This window comes from Centroberyx affinis, unplaced genomic scaffold (genome assembly GCF_046629955.1).
Source record: "Centroberyx affinis isolate AG114_WGS23_722 - 3 ecotype Tasmania unplaced genomic scaffold, CSIRO-AGI_Caff_v1 ptg001979l_1, whole genome shotgun sequence".
In the NCBI taxonomy this organism is placed as follows: domain Eukaryota; kingdom Metazoa; phylum Chordata; class Actinopteri; order Beryciformes; family Berycidae; genus Centroberyx; species Centroberyx affinis.
The window spans coordinates 138,923-164,748 of NW_027280325.1; the positions used below are offsets into that span (position 1 = coordinate 138,923).

Here is a 25,826-nt window from a genome sequence, read left to right on the forward strand (position 1 = left end):
TCAGTTGCTTCACTATAGAGCTACTTAGTCTTGCTTGCCAGGGACCACAGTAAGTAAGTAAACTTTTATTTATATAGCACATTTCCTACACAGGGAAACTCACATAAAAGCAAAACTTAAGGAAAACAGTACAAATTGTACAAATACAACAAACAAATACATATTACATTCACACATTGGAAGAAAAACAAAACTCTCGAATACAGACGATGGGCCAAAAGTCAACCCCAAAAGCACCCACAGCATGTCAACGTATTGACGCTCACCTTGTAAGGTGACGTGTATATATTTAATTTTCAGTTTATCCATGACCTGACAACTTTCCCTATGTATTTTGCACTACTTTACACAGCGCTGCATGTAGACAAGCAGCCACAGCTGTCTGGCAAAGAGTAAACAAGGAAATGCTAAAGCAGTAGCCAAGATAGCATCAAAACTGCATGAGAAAGGCATGACTTTAGATAGTTTTACACATTTCTTTTCTCATTTCAGAGCAAGCAATCAATGTGTTGGAAAAAGACAACTTTGGGTGCTTTTGGGGTTGGTTTTTGGAGTTTACATTTGCCCGTTAGGACTGTATTGGGGAGTTGCAAGTAGCTCTATAATGAAGCAAATGACATGATTTTGGATGATCAGAAATGGTCAGTATGAGGAAAAAACAGAATCCAGGTTCTTCTTTCTCCAAATCAGATTTGGCTGTTAAACTTTGGAAATCACCGGCTGCCATGTCGAGTAGATGAAAATATTACTTCCTGCTCGGGCTCTCCAGCATGTTTGTAGTCAAGGCAGGAGGGGAAGGCAGTAAGTTTTCAGTTTGGAGTCGAGCCAGCCGCCTCCTCGCCTCAGCTGACTTTGTGCATGGCTGCTTCTGTTGGTGCTTGTCGCTCGGTGCTGCAGGAAAACCTGTGTGCCTGAACCTGCTGGGGTTCAGGGAGGCTGGTGGGAGTAGACTAGTGAATTAGCAAGTGGTATTCTATGTCGTCTGTCACTCCAGGATTCATCCACTCATCCATCCATATATCCATCCATCCATCCATCCATCCAGTCATTCACCCCTTCATTCACTCTCTCCAAAGCACTTCCCATGAGCATGAGGTGTGACTGCTGACACACGCACATCCTACCGCCTTGTAGTTCCCTTTAGATCCCGGAGCTACCATAATGCTAGTCGCTGCTCTTTGAAAACAAACACTATGCCTTTGTTATGGGGATGGGACGATGTATGGAAATTCAATATATCACAATGCAAAAATGTGACAATAGGTATTGTGGAGCAGAAAAATGTATCACAATATTAGCTCCATTTTACTCTGCTGTTGTAATCACAAATGAGACGGCTTGCCCATCACAGTTTCACAAGCTCTCTATCCAAATTATATTATTTGCACTTTGTAATGACATTTTTACATTGCAAGACAATGTCATACTTTGTTATTCATTACATCGTATCGTGGTTGTATCGAATCGTGAACCCCATATTGTGTATCGAATCGTATCGTGAGATAAGCATATCGTCCCATCTCTACTTTATTATCACTTTGCATTACAGCCAGTCAGCTTGAAGTAGTGCTAATACTTTGCCCCAAAACATCACATGGTACAAATGCGGCCAGAGACTTGCAGTGGACAGCTTATATCAAATGATCCTCACACATTTTATTCAGGCCAATCATATTAATGATTATGTAACTGTAGCTTATCTTGATTTATTGTAGAATCATTCCAGTGTGAATTGAGGCGAATTCTGCGCATAAACAACAACAAAGGCCATTTGTTGAATTTCATCCTGGAATTGACTAACTTGCGTATCCAGCTCTTTGGCGCACTGTAACATTGCTTTGACTCTCGCCAGAAGGGCTTTGATATGAACCAGCATGTGCAGACCCATGTGAACTAACAGGCAGGAATGTTCATGTTTTGGTAGAAAGAAGTTTTCATAGCAGTACAAGGGTTCATATAGGCTAAAGCATGCTAGATTAGCTAATCTAGTTAGCTTTCCCAGTTCTGCCAAACCTGTACTGCTTGATGTCTTTGCATACATGTTGTTTTTGGAGTATAAGGAGAAAATATCTCTCTTTCTCTTTCTCCGGCCTTCCTGCATGCTGACCACTGAGAAGAAATTCAAAACATGCTTGAATTTAATCAGGGATGTGATGTTTTTTATTTTTTCAGGGATTTTCAAGGCTTCAAGTTTTTGGACACTCAAGTCCCATGTATTTTTAATGAATGCATTTTTTTTTTACTTTTTTGTCCCCGATCACATCTCTGTTAATTCATTCATTCTCATAACAGAGAAAGCCGCTTAGTTGTAGCAAATAATGTCATCTGACTTGGGGTGGGAAACTAACACCAGCCACTTGCCAACTGTTGGTACATTTTGGTGGTGGAAAGTTTGTTGTTTTGACCAGCCACTCTGCCATGTAACCAACCATCATCTGGACGCTCTTTTCCATTCTAAAACATCATATTTGGCTGGGAAAACAGTGAAAGTGACTGGTAAATTTTGGAATCCATCAGTCACTATGGCCGGTGGATGAAAATGTTAGTTTCCTGCCCTGCTGACAACATGCCAAACTCTCCTCCTTACTTCTTAACACATTTTGTTTATTTTGCTCTTGCTCTCTGTTCCAGATGCAGACATAAAGCGCAGCGTTACCTCCAGCAGCAGGTCGTTCCTCAGCTCAGAGTCCATGTAAGAAACGCAGCTACTTCCTGTTTCCCATCATCCTTTCCTGCCTGGCCTGGAGCAGTCGTTTTGCAAAACCAATTCAAATGACTTTAGTCTGCTTGGAGTACAAGATAGGCAAAGCATGCACTTGTTGTGCCAGGTTACATTAATCACTCCCAGAAAAAAAATATCCATATGGTAATTTGGCCAAGGACTCAGTTGTCATCATGAATCATCATAAATTTAATCTAAAAAGTCTAAACTTCAGTAGAAAGAACGCAGATCTATAATCTCATCCCTAACATGAACCTCACTGGAAATTTTAACCTTAACCGTAAATGAAAACAAAAAAAATCATGATCATCAATTTTCTAAAATACACAATTTTGTGTCTTAGCCAGAAAGAGCAAAATTCTACATGAAACACCGTCTTTATTGCATTTTGAAAATGTGTTTCTCTCCTCCTCTGTCTGGTTTCAGTTCTCCCTCCTTCCTCCAGTCGAACTCGGCTGAGTCGGTAGCCATGGGTTTGCTCCGACAGTTTGAGGGCATGCAGCTCCCCGCTGCCTCGGAGCTCGACTGGCTGGTCCCAGAGCAAGACGCCCCACAGAAGGTATACACACACACACACACACACACACACACACACACACACACACACACACACACACACACCTCCCCCCTACTTACTTGCACAATCCAATGCTCCACATATGGCACTGAACATGCAGTGGCACACGATAATAAACTATACCACTAAACTTGATTCATTTAGCACTTTTCCAAATATAGTCAGAAACTGATTTACAGACAATAATAAGACAACAATAAATTAAAGCCAGTGAAGCAGACGATAAGGAAGCCAGACATGATTCAAAAACAGGGTTGTGGAAGAATGAAACGGGCAAATACACACAAGAACTTGGGTTCAAGTCCCTGTGATGGCAAGAGTCTGTCCAGTTGAGTCGCCTTTAGCAAGAGCAGAGTCCGAAATTAACACCCACCAAATGCCAAATACTGATAAAATTTGTTGATAAATCAATAATTGGTGACTTTTTGAGATGATAACATTTGAATGCCTGTTATATATTGTTCAAATATTTCACTGTACAATCTCTGTTGGGCTGCTGTTCTGTTGCTGACCTCTGACCCCTGTGGAAGGGGGCAATAGAAAAGACAGTTTCCCTATGCGGATCGATGAAGTATCATATTATCATTAAGCACACACTGCTCCACTCCAGTACCTGAACTCTCCTCCTCTGCCGCCCCCCCCCCAGCTGCTGCCCATCCCCGACTCTCTGCCCATCTCTCCTGACGATGGCGAACACGCCGACATCTACAAGCTGAGGATCCGGGTGCGAGGAAACCTGGAGTGGGCGCCGCCCCGGCCGCAGATCATCTTCAACATCCACCCCGCCCCCAAGTGAGTCCACACTGAGTTTTACCTGCCTTCTGCCTTCATGTTCACTTCCTCACTTGCTTTTTGTCGTTTTTGCTTTTGGTGCATGTTCTACGTTATTGGGAACGCCGTTTAATTTAAGAATTGCTGTATGTTATTGCCATGTTCTAAAACAGTTCACTCAATATTTATGAAAATGTACAACTCTATCCCAAAGCCAGGAACCTTAGAATTGAGATTTAAATGTGTGATGTTATCAGGTAGAAAATTGGGAGCTTTTCCACTGAGAATGAACTGGGAAAGTTGGCAGAGGTGACTGGGGGAGCGCCCAGGAGGATTTTCTAGGAATAAAGGGAGATTTTCTGGTTCAGAACTGATAATAAGACTACAGAATAAATCTCATTTGCATGTAAAACCTCTCATAATCTTTTTATGGAGCCACAAAATTAAGTTTCCCCTGTATTGTTTCTAGAGCAGCTGCAGACTTTATACCTGATGACAAATTTAAGACTTAGTTCTCTGATTTTGGGAGTGTTGATGATGTTGGTCCCATTGGCTTGGCCCTAGATCAGAGAAATAACATTTCTAAATGCAGAAATTAAACATTGTATGTACTTGCCTCTCCTCCTTTAAAATCCATCTTGCTTTTATCTCACATACACTTTGTCTTTCCACCTCTCTCAGGAGGAAGATAGTGGTTGCTAAACAGAACTACCGCTGCGCTGGCTGCGGCACCCGCATCGACCCAGGTACAACCAACAATTTTATTTTTTTGGTATTTGGTTGACTCTAAAATCCTAGAATGCCAACATTACATAAAATCAATAATAAGGAGTAAAAGGGACAAAAATACAGATCCCAGACAGTTGGAGTAAAAAAAATCATGTTTTTCTACAGTGTTCACATATTAAAGGAATATACTGAGTTTTTCTGAGATTGGTCCATTGGTCAGTTCACCGGTTAAGTGATGAGAATTTAGACACCAAAAGCATCCATGTGTCCCAAGTACATTTTTAGCTCCAGTGCTTCATGCTAAAACTTTGAGTTGAGTGACCGTAGGTGACATACACTTTATTTTTCGTATTCCATGGCATCCATTTTGTGTCCAATCCAAATCCTGACCCCTTCCTTCTCTTTTCACCCCAGACTACATCAAGCGACTGCGGTACTGTGAATACCTCGGCCGCTACTTCTGTCAGTGCTGCCACGAGAACGCCCAGGCGGTCGTCCCCGGCCGGGTGCTGAGGAAGTGGGACTTCAGCAAATACTACGTCAGCAACTTCGCCCGGGATCTGCTGAGCAAGATCGCCGGAGACCCGCTGTTCAACCCCAACGACATCAACAGCGGCCTGTACAAGAAGAACAAAGCTCTGGAGGCAGTCAGGGTGAGTTTTAGCCTTTTGACTGGTGTAAAAGTAAAGAGGCGGTGACAGAGTGGGAAGTTAGGCACGGTTGTAAATTTTTGTTGTGGTCAGTAAGTTTATCTACTTTACCAGCTACTACAGTAGGAAGCCAACCATGATTTACAGGTTCAATTCTATTCTAAAAATCCTGTTGGCTGGTAACAGTGAAATTTTAGCTGTACCAGCCACTGTAGCCAGTGGACAAAAACTTAACTGCCATGCACTGGGTGGAAGTAGCCTAAATATTAAAGTAGCGGGCTTGTGATCAGAAGTTGCTGGTTAAAAATCCCCGGACTAGCTGAGAAAATCTGGGTGGAGAAATTTAATGAATAACAAACTCCCTTGAAAACTACCATTAAGGTGCCTTTGAGCAAGGCACGTTTACCTCAAATTGCTTCAGTGTAGCTGTAGAAGGACAGAGTTGTACTGGGGCAGCTCCAATGTGTGTAACTGGCTAAAAGAGCATGAATAGTCCAACCCTGCCATGGATAAATAAAAGACAAATAAAGGTTTTATATCTAGGCTATTGCTCCCAGAAGGAGAAATTCATCTTTTCGGTTGCCTGCCTCCACAGCTTGCTGTAATGGGGGATTGAACCTGGGTCTTCCTGTTTAGTGATGGTCTCCATAATCACTTTGCCACCCTGCTGCTGCCCCATCTTCTGTCATGTTTTACAATGTAAGACTGTATGTTCCTGTTCAGTTGAATTTTCCTTTTTGTTCTTGTTCAGGTGTTGAGGGTGCAGCTGTTTCACATGAAAAACCTCTTCAAGACCTGTCGCCTGGCTAAAGAGTAAGCTGTGTGTGTGTGTGTGTGTGTGTGTGTGTGTGGTTTTAGAGTTCACAATAGAAGCTGTGAGCAGCATGTTATGCTTCCTGCAATGAATGGTATTACTGGTATGTCTCTACTGTATACTCTACTCTATACAATAGTGTGTCCATTGTTGAGTTCCCACTATGACAGTTATGTTCAGTATGCTTATGGTATGTGTGTGTGTGTCCCTCAGGGTGCTGGACCAGTTCGACTGCCTGCCAGGTCACCTGACTGAGGACCTTCACCTCTTCTCCCTCAACGACCTCTCTGCCGTGCGCAACGGAGAACTGGCTCCCCGCATGAAAGAGCTGCTGAAACTTGGTTCCACGCATGTAGCTGGCTGTGTGGTGAGATTACTGTTTTTAATGTTGTGTTTTTACCTGAGAGGTGGATAATGACACATAGCTATTATCCAGTTAGTGAAGTATAAAAACAGTGATTAAATGCAGTGTTGAAACAGAAAGAAGACAAAACAAATAAACCTGTCATCCCCCAAGATGATGCTCTCTCCCTCTGGGCCAATCAGTAGCAAATATGTCACTATCTCCATATGTCTTGTTTTGTGTAGCCCATTATTTAGTAGCACAAGGGCAGATTATGAAATGTTTTAGTGAAGCATTTTAGTGTCAACAAATAAACTTAAACTTTATTAATTTCTATAGCACTTTTTCAGTTACAAAGTGCTTTACAAGCTCGAAGCAAAATAAAAACACAACAGAAGAAAAATAACTCTGCACTGAAATAAAATACAGTAAATTAAATACAAAATACAATAAAATAAGAGGGAGGACTAAACAGGGTTTCAAAGTGTGGTAGATACAACACAATAGAATAAGCAATATCAAATAAAACAAAAATAAATACAATTACAGAACATAAAATCATGTAAAAGCTATTGTATAAAAGTGTGCTTTAAGGAGAAAAGACCAAATCTGGCTATTCCATAAATTGGGGGTCCTGACAGCGAAGGTCACCTTTGGTTTTTAAAATAGACCTTTGGATGGACAGCAGTGTTAAGGAGGAATAACCAGGAATTTCTCATATTCAATACAATACATATTCATACAAATTTACAACTGAACCCAACGCCTGTTCTTCCGTCTGCTCCTGTCTCTCCCAGCTGTGCCAGGCCAAGGGCTTTGTGTGCGAGTTCTGCGGCAACGACAAAGACATCATCTTCCCTTTCCAGCTGAACAAGTGCCAGCGCTGCGAAGGTGAGCCCTCTCTGCTGCTGGCCGGCCTGGGTGGCCTGGGCGGCCCGAGAGCACCCCCCCCTCCCCGTCTCCCCTCCGCCGCACTTTCCTGGAGAGACTGGAAGTTCCCCAAGCTCCACCGTGGGCTGGCCAGGGTGCTCTCCCAAGACAAGAGAGAGGGGGAGGGAGGGGAGGAGGATGTAGATGTAAATGAGGATGAGGAGAGCAGTGAAGGAGTGGTTGAAGCTAAGAGTGGAGAGCAAAAGGAGAAGGGTGAGGCGGGAGGAGAGGAGGCGGGGGAGGGGAAGGAAGCGAAACGGGAAAGAGGGGGGATATTTGGAGCTTTCAAGCCTGGAAGGCTGGCCAAAGCCTTGTCTAGGAGTAAGGAGAGCAAGGAAGACGAGGAGATGATTGAAGGGAAAGAGGCAGAACTGAAGGAAGGAGTAGAGGAGAGGGGAAAGGATCAGTGTAGGGAGGTAGATAACAAAGAGGTTGAAAAGAGCGAGGGAAGTGGAGATGAGCAGTCAAGAAGGGAAAAGGGCAGCTTGCTAAAGATCCTTCAAATTGACCGACTAACTAAGAACATCTCAAAAAGAGACAGAAGGGAGAGTCCAGCCAGTGACAGCGGAACGCAAGGCAGCGTGGAAAGTCTAGACGAAGTAGGAACGGGGAAAGACAGGAAAGGACGATGGAAGGTATCAGGGTTTGGGAGGCTAGCGAAGAGTTTGTCAAGAAGGGAAGTAGAGGGGGAGGGGGAAATAGAAGTGAAAGAGGAAGAAGGCAGCGAAAAAGGATTGTTGGGGAAAGGAAATGAAACTGAGGGTGGCGGGAAAGCCGAGGGGAACGATGAGATGCCAGACAAAGACGAGCGCGAAGGGAAGGAGAGGGAGAGGGAGGCAGCTGTGACGGGAAAAGCTGAATCTGGTGCGGTAAAAGCGGAGAGGTTTCCTGGTATGGGGTTGCTAAAACCTCGTAAGCTGTCCAGTATTTTCTCCAGAGAAAGAAGCAAGAGAGAGGGGGATACAGGTGGAGAGAGGGAGGAGAAAAGAGAGATGGAGATTGAGGGGGAAGGTCAAGAGGAGCCAGGGATTGAAACCACGAGTATCTGGAGAGCCCGAAAAACTCGCAAAGCCAGGAGAGTAACCAGAGGCAGGAAGACGAGGGAAAGGGCAGAAAAAGACGAGAAGACGGAAGGTGAAGATAGCGTAGAGATAAATGACATGGACGATTGTATTGAGGGAGGTGCAGGACAAGAGAATGAGGAAGATAAAGCCTAGCGACTAAAGTCCTTCACCGAAAAGAAAAAGAAAGTAAAAGTTGGAGGAGGGGAAGAAAGCAAAGAGGAGTTTAATCATAAACCATGTGTAAAGACGAAGTGAAAGGGGGAAGTTAGGAGGAGAGGGACGTTTTTATTGCCCAGTCCGGTTTTGAAAAGCTGCATATCTTCCAAAGGAAAAGGATTGCAAAGGACAGAGAAACATTGCATGCAGTTACCAAAGTAAAATTGGAATCAGTCGAATTACAGCACATCAAATACCTGATTAATATTTGATTGACCTGGTGGACATTGACAAACAGTAGTCAGTGTGTGTCCAGACAGCATGTCAGATAACAGTTGAACTGATTAAGGGCTTTAGGATTAGTTAAGGGCCGTCCTTATCTAATCCCAGCAAAAGCAAAAGTCAGTTTGGGTTTACACTGGTTTTAATTCACATTGGTCACAGTCTTGTGTTAAAAGGCTCCCAACCCGCCTTCGATTTCAAGCACTTTTCTCTAGGGCTGCACAATCATAGCTAAATTAACAATCCCAATTATTAGTCTTTGATTGATAAACAATTATTTTACTGCACTTTTTGCATCTTATACCAACATTTTACAATTTTCAACAGTCATTCAAAGTAAAATGACATGTTTCAATTATTACCAATATTGCAAATTACGAAATTAAAATATGATGTACGCTAAATTCTATCAACAGATTAATTGTGCAGTCCTACTTCTTTGTTGTGTCTTCTTCTTTCATCTGCTTTTCCATGACCTTTCAACCTTTTGGCTGTTTGAGGCTTTTTTTTTTCTGTTTCTCTTTCTTTTTCTCTCATTGCCATTTTCCGTTGAGTTCTTGTCACTGCGGTGGTTGGTTGTTAGTCTCAGTTCTGTGGGTTTGCAGAGTTGCACAACTGGTGGAGGGTAGTTGCACTTTGTTCTGGCAGCTATTTGGTGGTGGATTTATTTTGGCGTAGATTCTGTATGCGGTGGTGTTGGTGTGTGAAACGTGGCCACTGATACGGATACTCTCCTCAAGGCTGTAAGCCTGAGGAGAGTAAGCCTGTTCTGCTTTCTGTCTTGGGTTCAGAGCTGGTCTCTCCTCTTGTCTTTGCCACAGTCTGTCATCAATAGATGGATAGCTATTGTTATTTTATGGTCATTTTTTATGCTAGAGATGACAAATGATACCAAAGTGCAGTGTCATTCATTAACGTTTACGGTTTTATGTTTGCTCTGGCCATTCATTTCAATTTAGACATGCACAACTTAATCTAGTGCCAATGTTCCCTCTAAACCAGTGGAGAATTATGCAGGTTTTCATTCCAACCAGACACTACTTCATCTCATTTCACCGATTTCTCCGTTCCTCGCTGATTATCAGTAAAATCAGCTTGTATAGTGTTTGGTTTGAATGCAAACCTTCTGCATACTCTTCCACTGGGAACATTGCCTGTTGCTATGCTGCCTCACCACAGAGAGTTTTAAAGCAGTTCTGTTTTTATTGTCATTTTGTTGAAGTGAGATAGTGTTTCATTGTGCGGCTGTGGATACTGTGTCGGTCAGAATGAATGTGTAATTTAAACTTTTTACTTGTTTTTACATCTGCCTGCTATTATTAGCTTCATCTTCGTGTGAATATGAAATAATAAACACTATTTTTGAATTTGAGTTGCTTGTCATTTCATTAATCATCACCTCTGTGTTCGATGGAGAGACAAACTCATGACGGCAAAGGATTACACTCATAACTATCTGTCGAAGTCGCTTAGCTGAGACATTGGAGACTTTTGAAGCAGTTTTATGGCTTCTATTGGAGGATAGGTTTTCATCTGGGACGTGTCTGAACTGGTTTCGGGGGTGGTGCGTTGATCTCAGGTGTTTCACAACCCCTGCTTCCTCCTGCCTTCTCCCTTGCTGCCTCAAACTGCTGCTCCTTTTATACCCCCCTCTTACCCTTCCTCCCCCAGGGCAGACCGTGATTGGCTGTCCCGTCGTGGCATCCTGACGCCTCTTCCCATATTAGCAAAGTGGTCAAACCGGTTGACTTTGTTGAACGCTGCCTCATTGTTTGGTTTAGAAGATGGGAACCTCCCTAAAGCGATTGTTTTCTCTTGTTAAGCATGGAGATGATGATAAATGATTTTAACTGTTCCTGATTCTACTCGTTGCTCTCCATTGACCCATGTTTTGTCCTATTTTTCCCCCTCCAGAGTGCCACGCCTGCTATCATCGCAGCTGTTTCCGGGCGGGTAGGGATTGCCCTCGGTGCCAGCGGCTGGCGGAGCGGAGGGAGAGGATGGCGCGCAAAAACATGGAGGAACAAGAAGACGAGGGAGGCGGGAGCTAGCGCCGGGGAACGAGGAAAAGACTGAGATCAAAGAAGAAGAAGAAGAGCACAACACGACCATGATTGTAGTGACTGACCACTTCCCTTTCCCTTCAGATCCTCCCAGAGCTGGGTTAAAATACTAGCTGCAAATAATCGGGTTTGTTTTGATCTCTTTGGAAGGGCAGATGGGTGGGGCTTACCGCATCGGGGGGGGCATTGGGATCGTGTCACGTGAGTTGTCAGTCAGGAAAGTAACTTCAATTGAGTTTCAAATACTTTCCTGTAATTGCCTAAACTCTCTGGCACTCACTGTACTGTCTTGTGTGGTAAAACCAATCCACCTGACGTCTAAATAGACCAAAACAAACTACTATTCAACCCAGGTTTGATTCCTCTCCTCTCTACAAGTGCAGCTTCTGGCAACTGCTTTAACTCTGGTGATTTTACAGGCTACTGGCTTAGCTGAAGTGTCCGTTTGTTTTCCTTGACCTAAAATGGCAGGTGTTTGTTTTTTAAATCAAACGCAGAGTAAAAAACTTAAGACTTCTTGTTTTTTAAGGTTTGACTAATTCTCGGTGCAGATGTTGGAGTAATCTTGCCTTTTACGTCGAGAAGTTTTAATTAGAAGGTGTTGAAGATATTTAACTAATCCCTTTACTTATCCACAGCCCCTATTGTCCTGTTTTAAGCTATTTTAGCCGAGCTTATGTGCCTCTGGGACCAATGTACTTGGACTGGCAGAGCTAGTGGAGCTACATTGGAAAGTAGACTGGACTTGAGAATGGGGTTTCTGAGTCAGTGTTGCAAATATTTTTTAGATGAGACCGCAAAAGGCGCCATGTTTGTGCTGCTTTGTATGTTGTGTGTGTGTGTGTGTGTGTGTGTGTGAGCTACTAAAAAGATTTGAGTGAATATTATAAGGAGTGTGTGTGTTTGTACACGCACGTCTGCACCTGCTGTACATGCAGCCGTGCACAAACGTTTTGCACCAGCCTAATCGGCACTTAACTGTTTCTAAATTTGTCTTTTTATTTCTGTTTGTGGATAATAGCAAGTCCGAGTCCGACATTTACTTCTTATTTAATTGCACTGATCCTTTCTGTTTTTGTTGGAGGGGCGAGTCGGGACGTCACGCTTTGGGGCTTTTCTGGGGTTCATTGTCTAAATGTGGGCCTTCACCTTTCAATGTTCCCCTGTCACTGTTGCTTTTCTGAAGCTCCTTTCACCTGGGTTGCACTGCTATATGAAGAGTTTCTTTCCAAAATGAGAGATCCACCATTTAAAAACAATTAGGCTTACTCTTACATGATTGCTTGCCTGAAAGCAAAGCATATTATGGGTTACTATTAAGTCATCTTCTGACCTTTGCTCATTAAGAAGTTCTGGTTTTGCGGATAGAATTAACTGAATTTTGATGATGATGAATTTCAGGTAGGAAAATTGTTCTCAAAACACATACATCGCCATTTGGACTGAAATCCTCCATATCTTCAATGGTGTTTTATCCCCTCCAACAGACCTGATTAGACCTTGATCGGATTTATTGATGCACTTTCACCACTCACAGCTTATCTTGAGCTGGGATGACAGAAAGGTCATAATCAGCCACAGAGGCGTTAGACAATTCCTCTTTCTGATTTATCTCAAGTGTCTCACTAGTGGCTCTTAAGTGGTGAGATTAATCCCCCAACCAGCTGCCTGACACCTCATTTATAAAGATGTTATTTGACGTATTTTATTTCAAAGATTCCTAAAAAAAATTCCTAAATTGTGTATATGACATTCATACTTTGATTGATAAAAAAAATAGTTGTGGTTTGTGATATGTTACAGAAAGTTGTGAAACAAAAACATGTAACCCACTGATTTTGGCATCAGGATATCTTTCAAAAATCAAAATTTTGGCTTGGACTTTGGTCATAAGTACAAATTTGTGTGTAGCAACCATAAACTAAACAATGTTTAAACTGTAAACGGGCTTTGCTTTGTGTGACCACTCCCTCATGAGACACTGTTTTAAGCATCGTCGTCCCTAGTCTTTCACAAACAGCCCTCCAGCAACAGAGACAGCAACTCAACCCATCTCTTTGTTCTTTTTAACCAGGCTGCTTTTAAAGGAAACACTGTAGTCTCAGCTCGCGCCCCTGAATGAAGTGACCACTCGATCCTACTGAAAGCCTCCTCAACTTAGCGGATTCTGTGTCCATTTACTGCCTTTTTTTTAACATGGAGGTGTGCGGAGGTTTAAAGTGCACTACAGAGAAAGATGTCTATTATAAATATTGATTATTGTTATTATTACGATTATTATTTGTGTTCGTTCTGCCTTTGTTCTGTAATTATGTTGACAATAAAAGACTGGCCAGACTGTTAATATGTGTTTGCGTTGGATTTGTGTGCTTCAGGGAAGGGTTTGGTTGCAGATTGGAGTTTCAGGTACACAAACATTTCTCGTAGGCAGAAATAATCTAATTGGTTGAGTTAAACTTCAATGGGCGGAGCCAAAGAAACAAATTTTTGTGGCGAAATAAAGTCCAGTGAAAAACACAAGGGGTAAGAGAGGAGGAAGCTAATATTATGAAGCCTAGTGTTCCCATTGCCACCTATATTTTTTTATGTTTTGAGTTCCTTTTTTCAAGTTTTCCAATTTGCTAACTTGCAAATACTGTGGTTCTTTGGCTCTGCCCACTGGGGTTAAACTCAACCAATAAGATTATTTCTGCCTCCAAGAAATGTTTCCATATCTAAAACTCCAATCTGCCATTTGTTTTCATGGAGGGGTGTGTTTCATTTCAGGAAGTGGATTTTGTGTAACATTGAAACTGGTAACCTTTTGCTATAAAAAATGCCCTTTTATTCAATCTATAATAAAAAAAGTAGAAGGAAGGAAGGCTCTATCATGAAATATTTTCTGCTTCCAGTCAGAAGAGCTGAGTCACCTCCCATCCTTCATCATAAACAGAAAACTCATCAGGAAGTCTCTATAACCTTCTCCCACATCTTCCTTCTCTACTCTTTAATTCACTGTCATCACAAATTTCCCTTCTCTCAGCTCTTTTCTTAACACTTCTCCCAGCATTCCTTTCTTACATGATCATATTATTGTCAGGGCACTAAAGGCTCTGACCCTTGACCTCCTCACTAGCTGCTGGTTGCTTGTAATGTTGGAGAAATATACTGAAACTCATTCAACTGTTGCACTTATTGTAAGTCAAAATACTTAAAATGCATTTTACATCTTGAAATGAGTGAATTGGAAAAATCAGCTGACATCAACCCTGGTTTTGAGAGATGAAGAATATGATGAGATAGAAAAAAATGAGGCATTAGGAAGACAAAACTCAGTACACACACACACACACACACACACACACACACACAGACACACACAGACTCGAAATGTAAGTTTTATCACAGTTTTTAATGTTTTATTACATGATATCCTGAGGAGGAACAGGCTAATTAGTCCTAATTAACAGAGCGGATAATGAGGACAGGAGTCAGAGAGTCGAGCGCACTGCAGTTACAGTGTGTGACTGTTTAATGTGATGAACTGAAGAGTTGTACTCCAAATCCACTAATTAAAATAAGTGACACCTGTACTAAAAAATGCTTGAGAGCACGGTATAAAAAACTAATGATGGTACTTTTTAAAGGATAAGAAGTAAATCCTTGGCTGACAAAACGGCAGCACTTTAACAGACTGAATCTGCTATATTTTAGAGATTTTGAATTATTATTATTATTAAGGTAATGATTTTTTTTTTTTAAATCAAAATGTATATATATATATATAAGTCTAAGTCTAGATTTGAGTGGTAGTTTGGTGATGAGTCATCATACTAAGAGATAAGACAGTCATAGAGATAAGCTAAGAAAGCTAAGAAATGACCTATTTAGTTTATTTATCTTTTAGTCAACACAATAAGACAGGAATAAACTGTTGGTTTAAGTACTTCTAAATCAGTTTGGTAACATATAAAATTGCTTTATTCCAGTGTGTTTCACCTGCATATTATTAAAAATGCCTCAAACATCAACTCTGTTCCTCCCCTCACCAGACTGATCTCTACATATCTGACTGTTCACATCAGCTGTGGGATCAATTCACTTTCAATTCACCAGGCAGTTCAGACGCCAAAAAAAAAAGAAAATCATCTTGTTTTTTTCTTCTTGGGTTGTTGCATCTAATCCGTTAGTATCATGCCCATAGAAACTGAGGTGGAATGTGGCCCCTCAGATATTTAATACATTTCTCATCTAAAAATAAATAAATAAATAAATAAAACAAATAATAGGAAATGTCTCCCCTTGATTTTCATTCATGTGTTAATTTGTCATGATTGTACCTGTGCAGTATTTGTACCTCACTAATCCACCTCCCTCTCTCTCATGTTTTAGTCCTTCCACCAATAAGTTGCACCACCAGAGACAGTTTTGTATTTGAAAATGCAACTATTGCCAAACTGTCAACAACTATACTCAATTCTGATTGGCCAATGAAGACATTCTGAAGTCTGTCATTTCTGAAAAACAGATTTGCTGTTTCACATCTAGTCATCACTCTGGAGTCAACAGGTCCAGTTGAGTTTCTAATCAAGTTAAGTAGCGACACCTTGTGGCAGAAAGACGTCACTGCTTGGTTACTGCAGTCAGTCCTGCTGGACTGCTTGTTGGAAACTTCTAAATTACTTTAGATTATAATAATTTAGTGAATATTTCTGTGTAGTAATGTACAGGGAGCTGATCATTATTGCAAAATAAGCAGCTTGAGGGTGATTGGACTGCTGGGATTTATTTTGCAATAATGACCGGCTCTCTGTAAACTGTCCCTTACATATGGTTTTTATAGTTATACATAGCTTTACATTTGTAAGTTGGACAGAGGTTATGTTTATGTTTATGTGTATGTTTCTATCTGATTGTTTTTCTGTTTGTTAGAAAGCCATCTCAAAAAGTAACAAAGTGATTTGGCTGAAAGTTGGTGGACAGATCTCTCTTGTCCCAGGGATCAGTCGATTCGATTTTGTTGATGATTTGGATTTGTGCATTCATGTGCTGGTGGGAAGGTCCGATATCCGGCATTGAATTCATGTGCTATTTCACATGCTTTTTTGTTTGGAAATTAAACCCGGAAGACAAATGTCAAACCTCTTTTAACAAACATGAACTGTTACGGAGGCTGCAGCTTTGCAAGTTGGAGAATAGTTCAGTGTTGGCGGAGGTTTGGAGTGACTTTTAGTTCTACAAATTGCAGTTTCATTTTAATTTTAGAGACCCAGTGAATTGCAAGTAAACTGACCACACCCTTTGTTGACCTTTGACCCCTGACCCCATCAGGTCTGGCTGATCCAGATGCACCACATGCAGATGATGACCATGGCGTAGCAGGAGATGAGCAGCAGGTAGATGCGGAAGAGCAGGAAGTCGAGGACGTATCCCACGTGGCACCACTGGTCCTGCCGCTCGCCCTCCTTCTGCAGAGAGGTGAGGTGAGCGCGCAGCTCGCCCAGGTCCTGGCAGATCTGCTGCAGCTCGGGCACGGCGGGCACCGTCACCACGGCAACTGGACCTGGGATGGGTATAGGGATGGGAGGGATCGCAGTTCATGAATTTGCTAGGTTGAGATTCTGCATATTCAGACTGGAATCAATACGGGAAGAAGAATACGTGGTGGGAATTGGACATAAAAGATTTTCCGTTTTCTAGTAAGTAAACATAATGAGATTTTGATATAACAATACAATAAAATACTTTTTTTGTCTTTTTCTTTGGCACAAATTGTCATGTATGGTATGTATGGTATGATAGTTAGAATAAGCTAAAAGGGCAGAAAAGTCATTTTTCATTTTTCATTGACTTTTAGATTGACTTTTATGGCATTTTGCTTTATTGGGTTGTTTACAGTGTGGAGAGACTGGAAAAGGGGGGGAAGGTCCCAGGCTGGATTGTCCAACTGAGTCTCAACTTTTTTGCCCAATTTCCTCACGAGGATCATTCAAATTTCATCTTATGCAGGGTTCCCACACCTTCTTAAACATCAAATTCAAGGACTTTTCAAGGACTTTCCAGGCCCAATTCCCTCAAATTCAAGGACCCAACACGGCATAGTTTGAGACATGGATCAAGGTTAATTACTGTTACAACACTGAGAATTTTTATAATGAGAACTAGCAGGCTTTACAGAAGCTCACAGACAACAATTAAAAAGAGAGAGAGGCTTGAATGTGTGAACACTTCTCAACTGTGCTGTGTTACAGTGATGGCAGACTATGTGGTCTCTTGCCTTCTCTAACACAAATATATAAATTCAAGCACTATCAATGGCCGATGTCTATTTTCAAAAACTTTCAAGGCCTTGATTTTTCCCCACAAACTTTCAAGGATTTCAAGGACCCGTGGGGACCTGGCTTATAGGTGATCACTAGTATTTTGAGGGTCTACAAAAGTACAATACTGGTGGCCACTGACCAGCTCCAGTTGGTAAAAGATTGATATTTGTGAATCTGTTGGATCAACCTGTTCTCTCGCCCCCGTTGCCGGCGGGGTGCTGGGCAGATCCGGGTGTGTTGGCGCTCGGCTGGATGATCCAGGGACCCGAACCGCCGTCCGACCTGTCAGGTTTGTCCTCCTGAGCTTCAGGAGGGGGCGGGACTTCCTCCGGCCAGCGGTAGCAGATGAGGTTGGCGATGTGTTTGAGGACGACGACCCTCACCCAGCGCGGGACCTCGCGGTACTTCATGGAGTTGTGGTGGAGCACGTTGGTGATGATGACCGTCTCCAGCAGACTGATCACCATGAGGGCCAGACACACCGAGAAGTAGATACCTGAGAGGGGAGGAGACTCGTTAAAGGGGCAATAAGTACCATCTTTACTGTCCTGTAGCACAAAATGACCATAACACATCTGCAGGGGGTTGATAGGATTGTTAATCAATACCAATGACTCAATGATTACTGGCTTACAAAACTCACTTTCTGGCCCATTCTAATGCTTTGGAACACAAAATTGACAGACGATATATTTCCTCTTCACCAGACTATTCTGTTGGATCACTGATCTAATAACCTACTTTAATCGTCTCTATTGTGAAAATGTGACTTTATTATTTGTGTCAATTACAGGCCACTGTAATCGGGACAGGAGGGGTGGGAGATGAGTTCCTACTGGTCACCGATAGAGGTCAATAGAATCACAGATTACTTCATGCTCTTTTAAAGATGTAACACTGATTTGAAAAAAAAACAATTGCCTTATTTTCAATCAAAAGTAATGTGTTTGGGCTGAAAAGGAGAAAACCAATCAGGAATGCATGAGACACCCTGGGCACGACTAACAGTGTGAAATCGTCCCGGTGCACAGGAGGTCATGCGTTTAATGTATTTGAAAAACAAAGAAAATCATCATGCTGCGATCTGCAGGCTGTTTTAGACTGTATATGTGCAGTGTAGCGTGGCAGTCGCAGCTCCGCAGGATTGGCTTCACTGCCTCTGTCTTCAGCTGTTCATAAAAAATAAGTTATATCTTTGAAAAGTCTCCAAGCAGGAAAAGGAGATTGATAAGCATATAACTCTAGATAACTCTTCCTGTAGATCATCAAAAGTCACTAAAGCAACCCGGAAGGATTTATGGGAATTGGAGGCAAAAGGCAGAGGTATAAGTTAACTAACACAAATGTTTTTTTATTTGTAGGTAGTCTATTTCATTCACAATTTATTAACTTTCCTGTTAAATAGAAAGCGATTTATTTACAGTAGGTTATAAGACTCGTGCTTGTTCTGGGGGCAGCTGTTTTCATACAAATGTCTTTTCTTCTTCCTCTACACCTCTGTAGAGCTGTACAACGTTAGCTCCGTTGGACTCGCCGCACAGGGAAGAGGCATAGAAGAAGAGTGGCAGCCATTTTTAAGACATCCATATGAAAACTTACTTTCAAACAATATGATTTACTCATGTAACAGAATAGGGTTCAAGGATGTCAGAAAACTTGTCAAATTGGCAAAATTCGGTCTGGAAACCTTTCCTGCACGTTGTCAAAGTGCCAGAAAAATTTAAAAACACAGGTTTTTTAATGGAAGGACCTGGGACTGGTGCCCACGCAGTGTACTCCCAGTCCCAACGGGGCTACTCTGACCTATGATGGGCGTGCCGTTTGCTGTGCTGGGCAGCAGGTCGTTCATGATGAGCAGGAAGACGGTGTAGCCCAGGATGAGGGTCATCTTGAAGGAGGCGCGGTCCACGCTGTGGGGGGGCAGGTAGAAGGACAGGATGTCGATGAGCATGAGGAAGGAGCTGGGGATGAGCAGGTTGACCACATACAGCACCGGACGCCGCTTGATGACCACCTGGTGGACGAGACAGGGAGGGACATGGGTTTCAGACGTGTGTCATTGGTTCCTATGTTATTTGAAAATGTATTATCATATGTTATCAGAGGCAAAATAGGGTGAGTCAATAACATTGGGATATTTTCAGAAGCTAAAAATGAGGCTGAATTTATTATGAGAAAGAAATTGATGGTAAGAAGTATCAAACTACAGGTACACGTAAACTTCATTATCTGTAAAAGGGAAATTTGTTTTGTTATGTGCATTAAACGCCAATGGACATCCACATGAAAGAAATGCTTTATTGGAGCTGTAAAAAGATGGCCCCATTAACTTCAATAGTCTGGGAGATTTTTTTTAATTTTTTTTTTTTTTTTACTTTTATTTAACCAGATAAGTCAATTGAGAACCAATTCTCATTTCCAATGACGACCTGGCCAAGAGGCAGAAACAGAAGGCAAGTCGGTGCAAGACATTAACACATAAATACAGCAAGTACATAACATTAGTCAAATTTAAGACATCACAATATATACAGTATATACAACAACAAAAATCTATGTACTATGGACCAAAAGAAGCAAATTCAAAAGCAGGTGCAGTGATCAGAAACTATTGCTTGTAATGAGTTATTAAAGGAGGGTAACAGAATGAAGGTGTGGAGTTTTAAAGATGCAGAGATAGAGCTACAGGCGCTAACTCACTGTGTGTTTGGTTTTTCTAGCAACTCCAGTGGAGTTTCAACTGACATGGGGGATCAGTAGTTAATGAGTGAATTTTCATTTTGGGGTGAACTATTCCTTTAAGGGAAAAAAAAAAAAAGCATACACAAATGCATTTCTGAAACATTGTTTTTTATTCATGTTAGTGGTTGTTTGCTGTACGATAATCGCCGACTGGAGGTCATAGTTCACCCATCTTTTTATTCACCGCTACATCAACTTGTTGACGGTTCAAGTTTTAATTTCAAACATAACCATAGTGAGTCCAGTGAGACCCGGACTGTACGACGCCTCACCCAGAAGGTGATGATGTCCCACTCGTCGATGCCAAACCGCAGGATGGAAGACTCTCCCAGGATGACCACCAGCTCCCACTCCCCGCTGGCCTCCAGGTAACGCTTGGAGTTTCCTGACATCTCCTCAAAGGTCAGAGCCGGACTCACCCTCACATCCCGAACTGTGAGGGAAAGACGAGCAAGACAAAGATAGATAGATTGATCTAAGATAACTAAAAGAGCTAAATCTAGGCTAGCTAAATCACTTCATCTTTTAAATGAATGATTAAGACTAATTTTATAAGCCGTTTTGTATGTAATTAATCTTAATTTGTCATTTATTCTTTGTATTCATTTTTTTAAATCTTTTTTTTTTATTTGCTTGTTTTTTTTATTGTTTTTCCATGTGTTGTGCTATTTTTTAGCATTATCACAAAAGTGAGATCTTGTAACAGCTATACAGCTAAATGGTAAGTTATCTTGAAGTCTGTTGGTTTTGTGTAGTTAATTGATAAAATTTACATACAATTTACACAAAAAACATTAGGAAAGAACTATCATGGACTACTTTCCCTGTTTAGGAAGTAAAGGTAGTGGGCAATGGGAGACTAGTGTACAGCTAAAAATCACTGCGCTGTGGATGAATATCTAAAATATTCCCAAAAGTAACACTGAGTTAAATATACATTTTTTTTTATTTATGACTCTACAGGCCATATAATACTAACAGCTTTTTATTCCTAAAAAGTCGGTCTTGTTACTTTGAAATAATACTAGTCACCTACCATCACTCAACATTGTCACGTGTGGGGAAAACTCAGGGACTGGACCCAAATGCAATGACCGGCAGAGAGAGAACTTGGTAGAAGCAAGAGCTTTAATAGCTGAACTTAGGCAGAAGAACAAAAACAAAGCAGGTGATCCATAAAGGCAAAAACTAAAACAGACCAACAGGCAAAAGGCAAAACTAAAACAGGCCGACAGGCAAAAGGCAAAAACTAAACGAACAAAGAGTCCAAGGCTGGCAGATAGTTAGTGGAAAAGACTTACTAAACAAAACAAAGGAACACAGGGAATCAGGGCAGGTAAACAGACGAGGAACACAACAGATGAACTGGCAAAGACAACTGAGAAACACCGTCCATATAAACACACTGAGGCAAATCACAAACAGAGAACAGCTGGCTGGATAGGGAAGAGTCCAGGAGCTGATTGGCAGATGACAGGCAGGAGAAGGCAGAACAAGGACACAAGGCTAACGGGCTGATGACAGACAGGTGTGGTGGTGCAGTAGGGGGGAAAGGTGATGAGGGGAAGTCCGAGGACATCTAGTGGATGTGTACAGGATGGCAGGACTGGGGAGAGAATGGAACGATAGACCAGGAACAGGGGCAAAACATGCCGACAGGGGCAAGACAGGGGCAGATCATGACAAACATAGTGTATGCTAAACTGTTAGCATAGAGCAAATGATCTACCGGGGACACATGGATAATTTTGGTTATGTTCTCATCACTAAATGTCCAAGTTAAACTTTATTTAACAACCTTTAGTGAGAGGAACACCTGTGTTTCCAATCTACATTTATTCATGCGTAGCCTATAACTGGATGAGTTCATGCTTGTATGATTATATAAATTATATAAATGTTTATGGGTGCATGGTTACTGGTGTGCATGTAGGAGCCGAAGGTGAAGGTGCAGTTCTGCACGTCGAAAGGGAAACTGAAGATCTCCAGGTTGCAGGCCGACACCAGCCGCAGCATCCTGTCCCAGCGGATGTGACCTGTGTGGTTGACGTAGACGTAGGGACAAGCCTGGGAAACATCGTCATCCACACTGAGAACAACAGAGGGAAGAGACAAAGAGGTGAAAGAAAGAAATTAAACCACAATGACAGAAAGAAAAATAAGATAAGATGAGATGATACTTTAATGATCCCCACGGGGAAATTGGGTCAGCCGCAAATAGTAATAGGATACAGCAGGGAAAAATAAAATATGAGCAAGAATATAGCAAATGGGGGCTACATAAATACACATAACCAAGAATTTAAACACTAGAATGTGTTAAGTAGAATGAAAAGTATGCAATAAAGTATGGATTACAGCATTATAAGGGTGTGTGTTGACTTAAATATGCACATCGCCATCTATCCTCTTATCAAAAACGCATGATGGAGGTAATGTATGTACAAAAAAATGACACAGTGCAAAAGGAATGTGGATTATTGTCTGTTCTCAATATCACTAAGGAGGTAGCAGACATACAGAAAATGTGCCATATACGCCATTTGAAAGAAAGAAAGAAAGAAAGAAAGAAAGTAAAAGAAAGAAAGAAAGAAAGAAAGAAAGAAAGAAAAAGAAAGAGAAATTGGTTCAGGCAAAAAAAGAGATTTAGGAGGCAAGAAAATGGAAAAGTTCAAAAGCGGTATTAAGGAGAGAGAACCATGTGAAGCGTGAGGTGTGAAAATTTGCAGAAACAGGAGGAGGATTAACAGGAGGAGGTGGAAATTTACAAGGAGGAGGGGGGAGGAGGTCAGATGTGATGAAGGATAAACCTGAACTCAGTCACACTTTTAATGTGTGAACTTAACCCTCCTTTTTTCAGTGGATATAAATGTTTATGATATATCATAAAATGTGAAGTGGAAATAGTGTCTTTCCAAGAGTATAAAACCTATATTTTCTTGTTGTTTGCTCATAGCAGTTCCTTGATGATAACCAAGTTGTTCATAGTCTATCCACTTTTTGCTCTTGTCTTGTAGCAGAAACAAACCCTTTGTAACTCTCTCCTCTGCTGTTATTTCCTTCCCTCACACTTCTTTGGATCACAGGAATATTTTGCTGCATCTATCTTACGAGTGTCACGGCTCCAACTCTTGCAATCCTTACTATTGGTTGCTAGTAATGTTGATGATGTAGGAATTGAATCTTATTCTGGTTTTATACTCTGCATAAGACCATCAGCTAGACACACACACACAAAATAAAATAATTTTACAAGTACATTTACCACTCCATCACTAGGTGGGTGATGGCTATTTTAGGTGACATATCGAAACATCAGAAAAAGAAAACCAGATTCAGATATTTTGTGACCTTGGATTATAAGGGTCTATCTGACCTTTTTGTCAAAACTGACTTAGTCGCATGAACCTATTGTTGACATATGTGTGGTGTTATTTTTTGAAAATAATGATTTTTGAGTCTGTAATTTCTAAAACAAAAGGACCTGTCTCCATTTAACTCAGTGGATGCTGAAAACTTTAAAGCTCAATATCGCAGAACTATCCTGAAGGCAGATAGAACCTTATAATTCTAAGATCACGATTAGCAGGTTATCTTTACAACTCAATATAGTGAATTATTTAGTTAGTGAGAGTGATATCTTCCCAGTGTTGAGCTGGACCCTCAGGGATCCAGCAAAAACAGGAAGATCAATTTGTTCAAACTCACAACTCGTAGACGATGATGTCAGGGGACCAGAGCTGCTTCACGGGGAGAGAAATCCTGGTGACGCCGTCGCACTCGTCAGGGTCCCAAACCAGGAACTCATGGTGCCAGTACTGCAGAGGAATAACATGTCATGAAATACAGTTTAACTCCTAACTTTCCATGTGAACTGCAAACATCTGCTGCAGCCAGTAAATCTCTCAATAGATTTTTCAAGCCAAAAGATGACGTATCTTTATCTTTGATATGTTCCATTTGTTGTAGTCTACTAGAGACTACAACACTACTAGAGTAGATTAGATTAGATCAGATTATATTACATTAGATTACATTAGATTACATTAGAGTAGATGAGGTGGATGGTAAAAAGTGCCACTTACCAGTCTCAGCCACAGGAAGGTAGTGAGTATCTGTGTCTTCTCATTCTGAAATAAAACAACAGACAAACCTCATGTGAAGCTGATTGTTGCCTACGCCACTTTGTCTCCTCCCTCTCCGCACGACTGCAGTGGATTGAACAGGATCATGGCTTTAGCCTGGATCCTGTAGGTGCTCCTAATAGTTTTTGACTCACTCACCACCCCCAGGACGGCGTACAGGGTGAAGGAGATGTTGGTGATGGTCGGATTACTGAGGTTCACCGCCGGCCTGAAGGGTTTTCGGTCAAACACGGCCTGCATGGACTCATAGGTCGGACCGCTGTGGCCTTCTTCACAGGTCAGCTCACTGTGACAGAGGCAGACTGGAGAGAGAGAGAGATAAAGAGAGAGAGAGAGAGAGAGAGAGAGATAAAGAGAGAGAATGGGGTGACAAATTTTTAAAGCGCTTGATTTTTGCATTATTTACCAGGCAGCACTTATAAACATAATAATCATCATTGATTACAAGAAATTAAGAGCCTACACCAAAACATGTAAAAAAAAGTGGCACCATTCTCATTTACAGAACTGCTGACAAATGATTCAGTAATGCAGCATAGATATAAAACAAAAGTAATTGTTACTTGAAGGGGGATGAAACTCACTCTTTTCAGCTTTTTTCAAGACAATTTTATGATGAAACATCCATTCTTCTTGACAATCACATAATGTTGTCTTCCTGGATTTTATGTGCGCAAATCTTGGCTTTTTGATGCCAACTAGCTGTGGAAAAAGTATTCTTGAAATGGTGACGTGGGTATCCTGTCATCAAGTTACCACCCCTAACTCCAAAGGCCACCCCTCCTCCTCCTCCCAAAACTGGGGAGTGGGTGCAGACAGGCAGTTTTATCACCCTTTAAATATCACAAAATATCCCGCGGCATAATTTGGAAAAGGAAGAAAAAAGGAGCTTTAAACAAATATTACATGAAACCCAATGCAAATCCTAGTTTTTTCTGGCATCACGACACTCCAGACATATAATATTTACTCATCATTACAGTTTGTGTGTCATACTGTTGACATTATATAGCTTAGAGCAGATGCTGTCTGATGGTGTATGGCTCTGTAGGACAATCTTTCATCATTTAAAAGTTAGTCAAACATAGCAAGGCATGCTACTCAAATCAGTTCACTGAGAGGGAAGGAGGTTTTTATCCTCGATTTCAACTTCAGTCTCCTCAACTAACTGATCACAGATATTCTTGTCTTCTTTTTTTCATGCCATGCTAAAATTCAAAGTAGTCAAAATTTGACTTATTTCCAAAGGCTATAAGCAGGACTAGAGGAGATAAAGCCTTAATATCAGACCACATCTAGGCAGATTTAAACCCGAAATGTACTGGATAAATTACTTTTCCACAGGAATAACAATAATAACAAAAAGCAACACTACGACTATCGATAATAATAATATTGATAATAATAAGAGGAGGAAGAAGAAGAAGACGAAGACAAAACTGCATTTGTATGAGTTTAAAAGTTCTTCACAGCATGGAAAATGTATGTTCACTGAAATCAACAAGCAAAGCAGTGAATACATGAATTAGAAATGTA

The 25,826-nt window shown here is 41.3% G+C and overlaps 2 protein-coding genes across 3 annotated transcripts in view; one reads left to right on the forward strand and one right to left on the reverse strand.

Annotated features, from left to right (window-relative positions):
- The window catches only part of rubcn (rubicon autophagy regulator), a 28,665-nt gene extending 15,216 nt beyond the window's left edge, over positions 1-13,449 (forward strand). For both annotated transcript variants that reach the window (XM_071530782.1, XM_071530783.1), the window contains 9 exons: positions 2,632-2,692; positions 3,149-3,281; positions 3,946-4,091; positions 4,752-4,816; positions 5,214-5,452; positions 6,201-6,262; positions 6,477-6,630; positions 7,404-7,497; positions 10,953-13,449. In XM_071530782.1, the coding sequence (XP_071386883.1) occupies positions 2,632-2,692; positions 3,149-3,281; positions 3,946-4,091; positions 4,752-4,816; positions 5,214-5,452; positions 6,201-6,262; positions 6,477-6,630; positions 7,404-7,497; positions 10,953-11,089 (1,091 nt within the window). In that variant the 3' untranslated portion in view covers positions 11,090-13,449. The remainder of the gene's footprint in view (positions 1-2,631; positions 2,693-3,148; positions 3,282-3,945; positions 4,092-4,751; positions 4,817-5,213; positions 5,453-6,200; positions 6,263-6,476; positions 6,631-7,403; positions 7,498-10,952) is intronic.
- Positions 13,450-16,407: 2,958 nt separating this feature from the next.
- Positions 16,408-24,530, reverse strand: LOC139653796 (5-hydroxytryptamine receptor 3A-like). The gene is made up of 8 exons (XM_071530784.1): positions 24,429-24,530; positions 24,231-24,275; positions 23,854-23,963; positions 22,065-22,234; positions 20,418-20,578; positions 19,207-19,417; positions 17,603-17,899; positions 16,408-16,643 (listed from the first exon to the last, which is right to left on the reverse strand). The coding sequence occupies exons 1-8, from the start codon at positions 24,528-24,530 to the stop codon at positions 16,408-16,410; spliced, it is 1,332 nt and encodes a 443-aa protein (XP_071386885.1).
- Between the last annotated feature and the right edge of the window lie 1,296 nt (positions 24,531-25,826).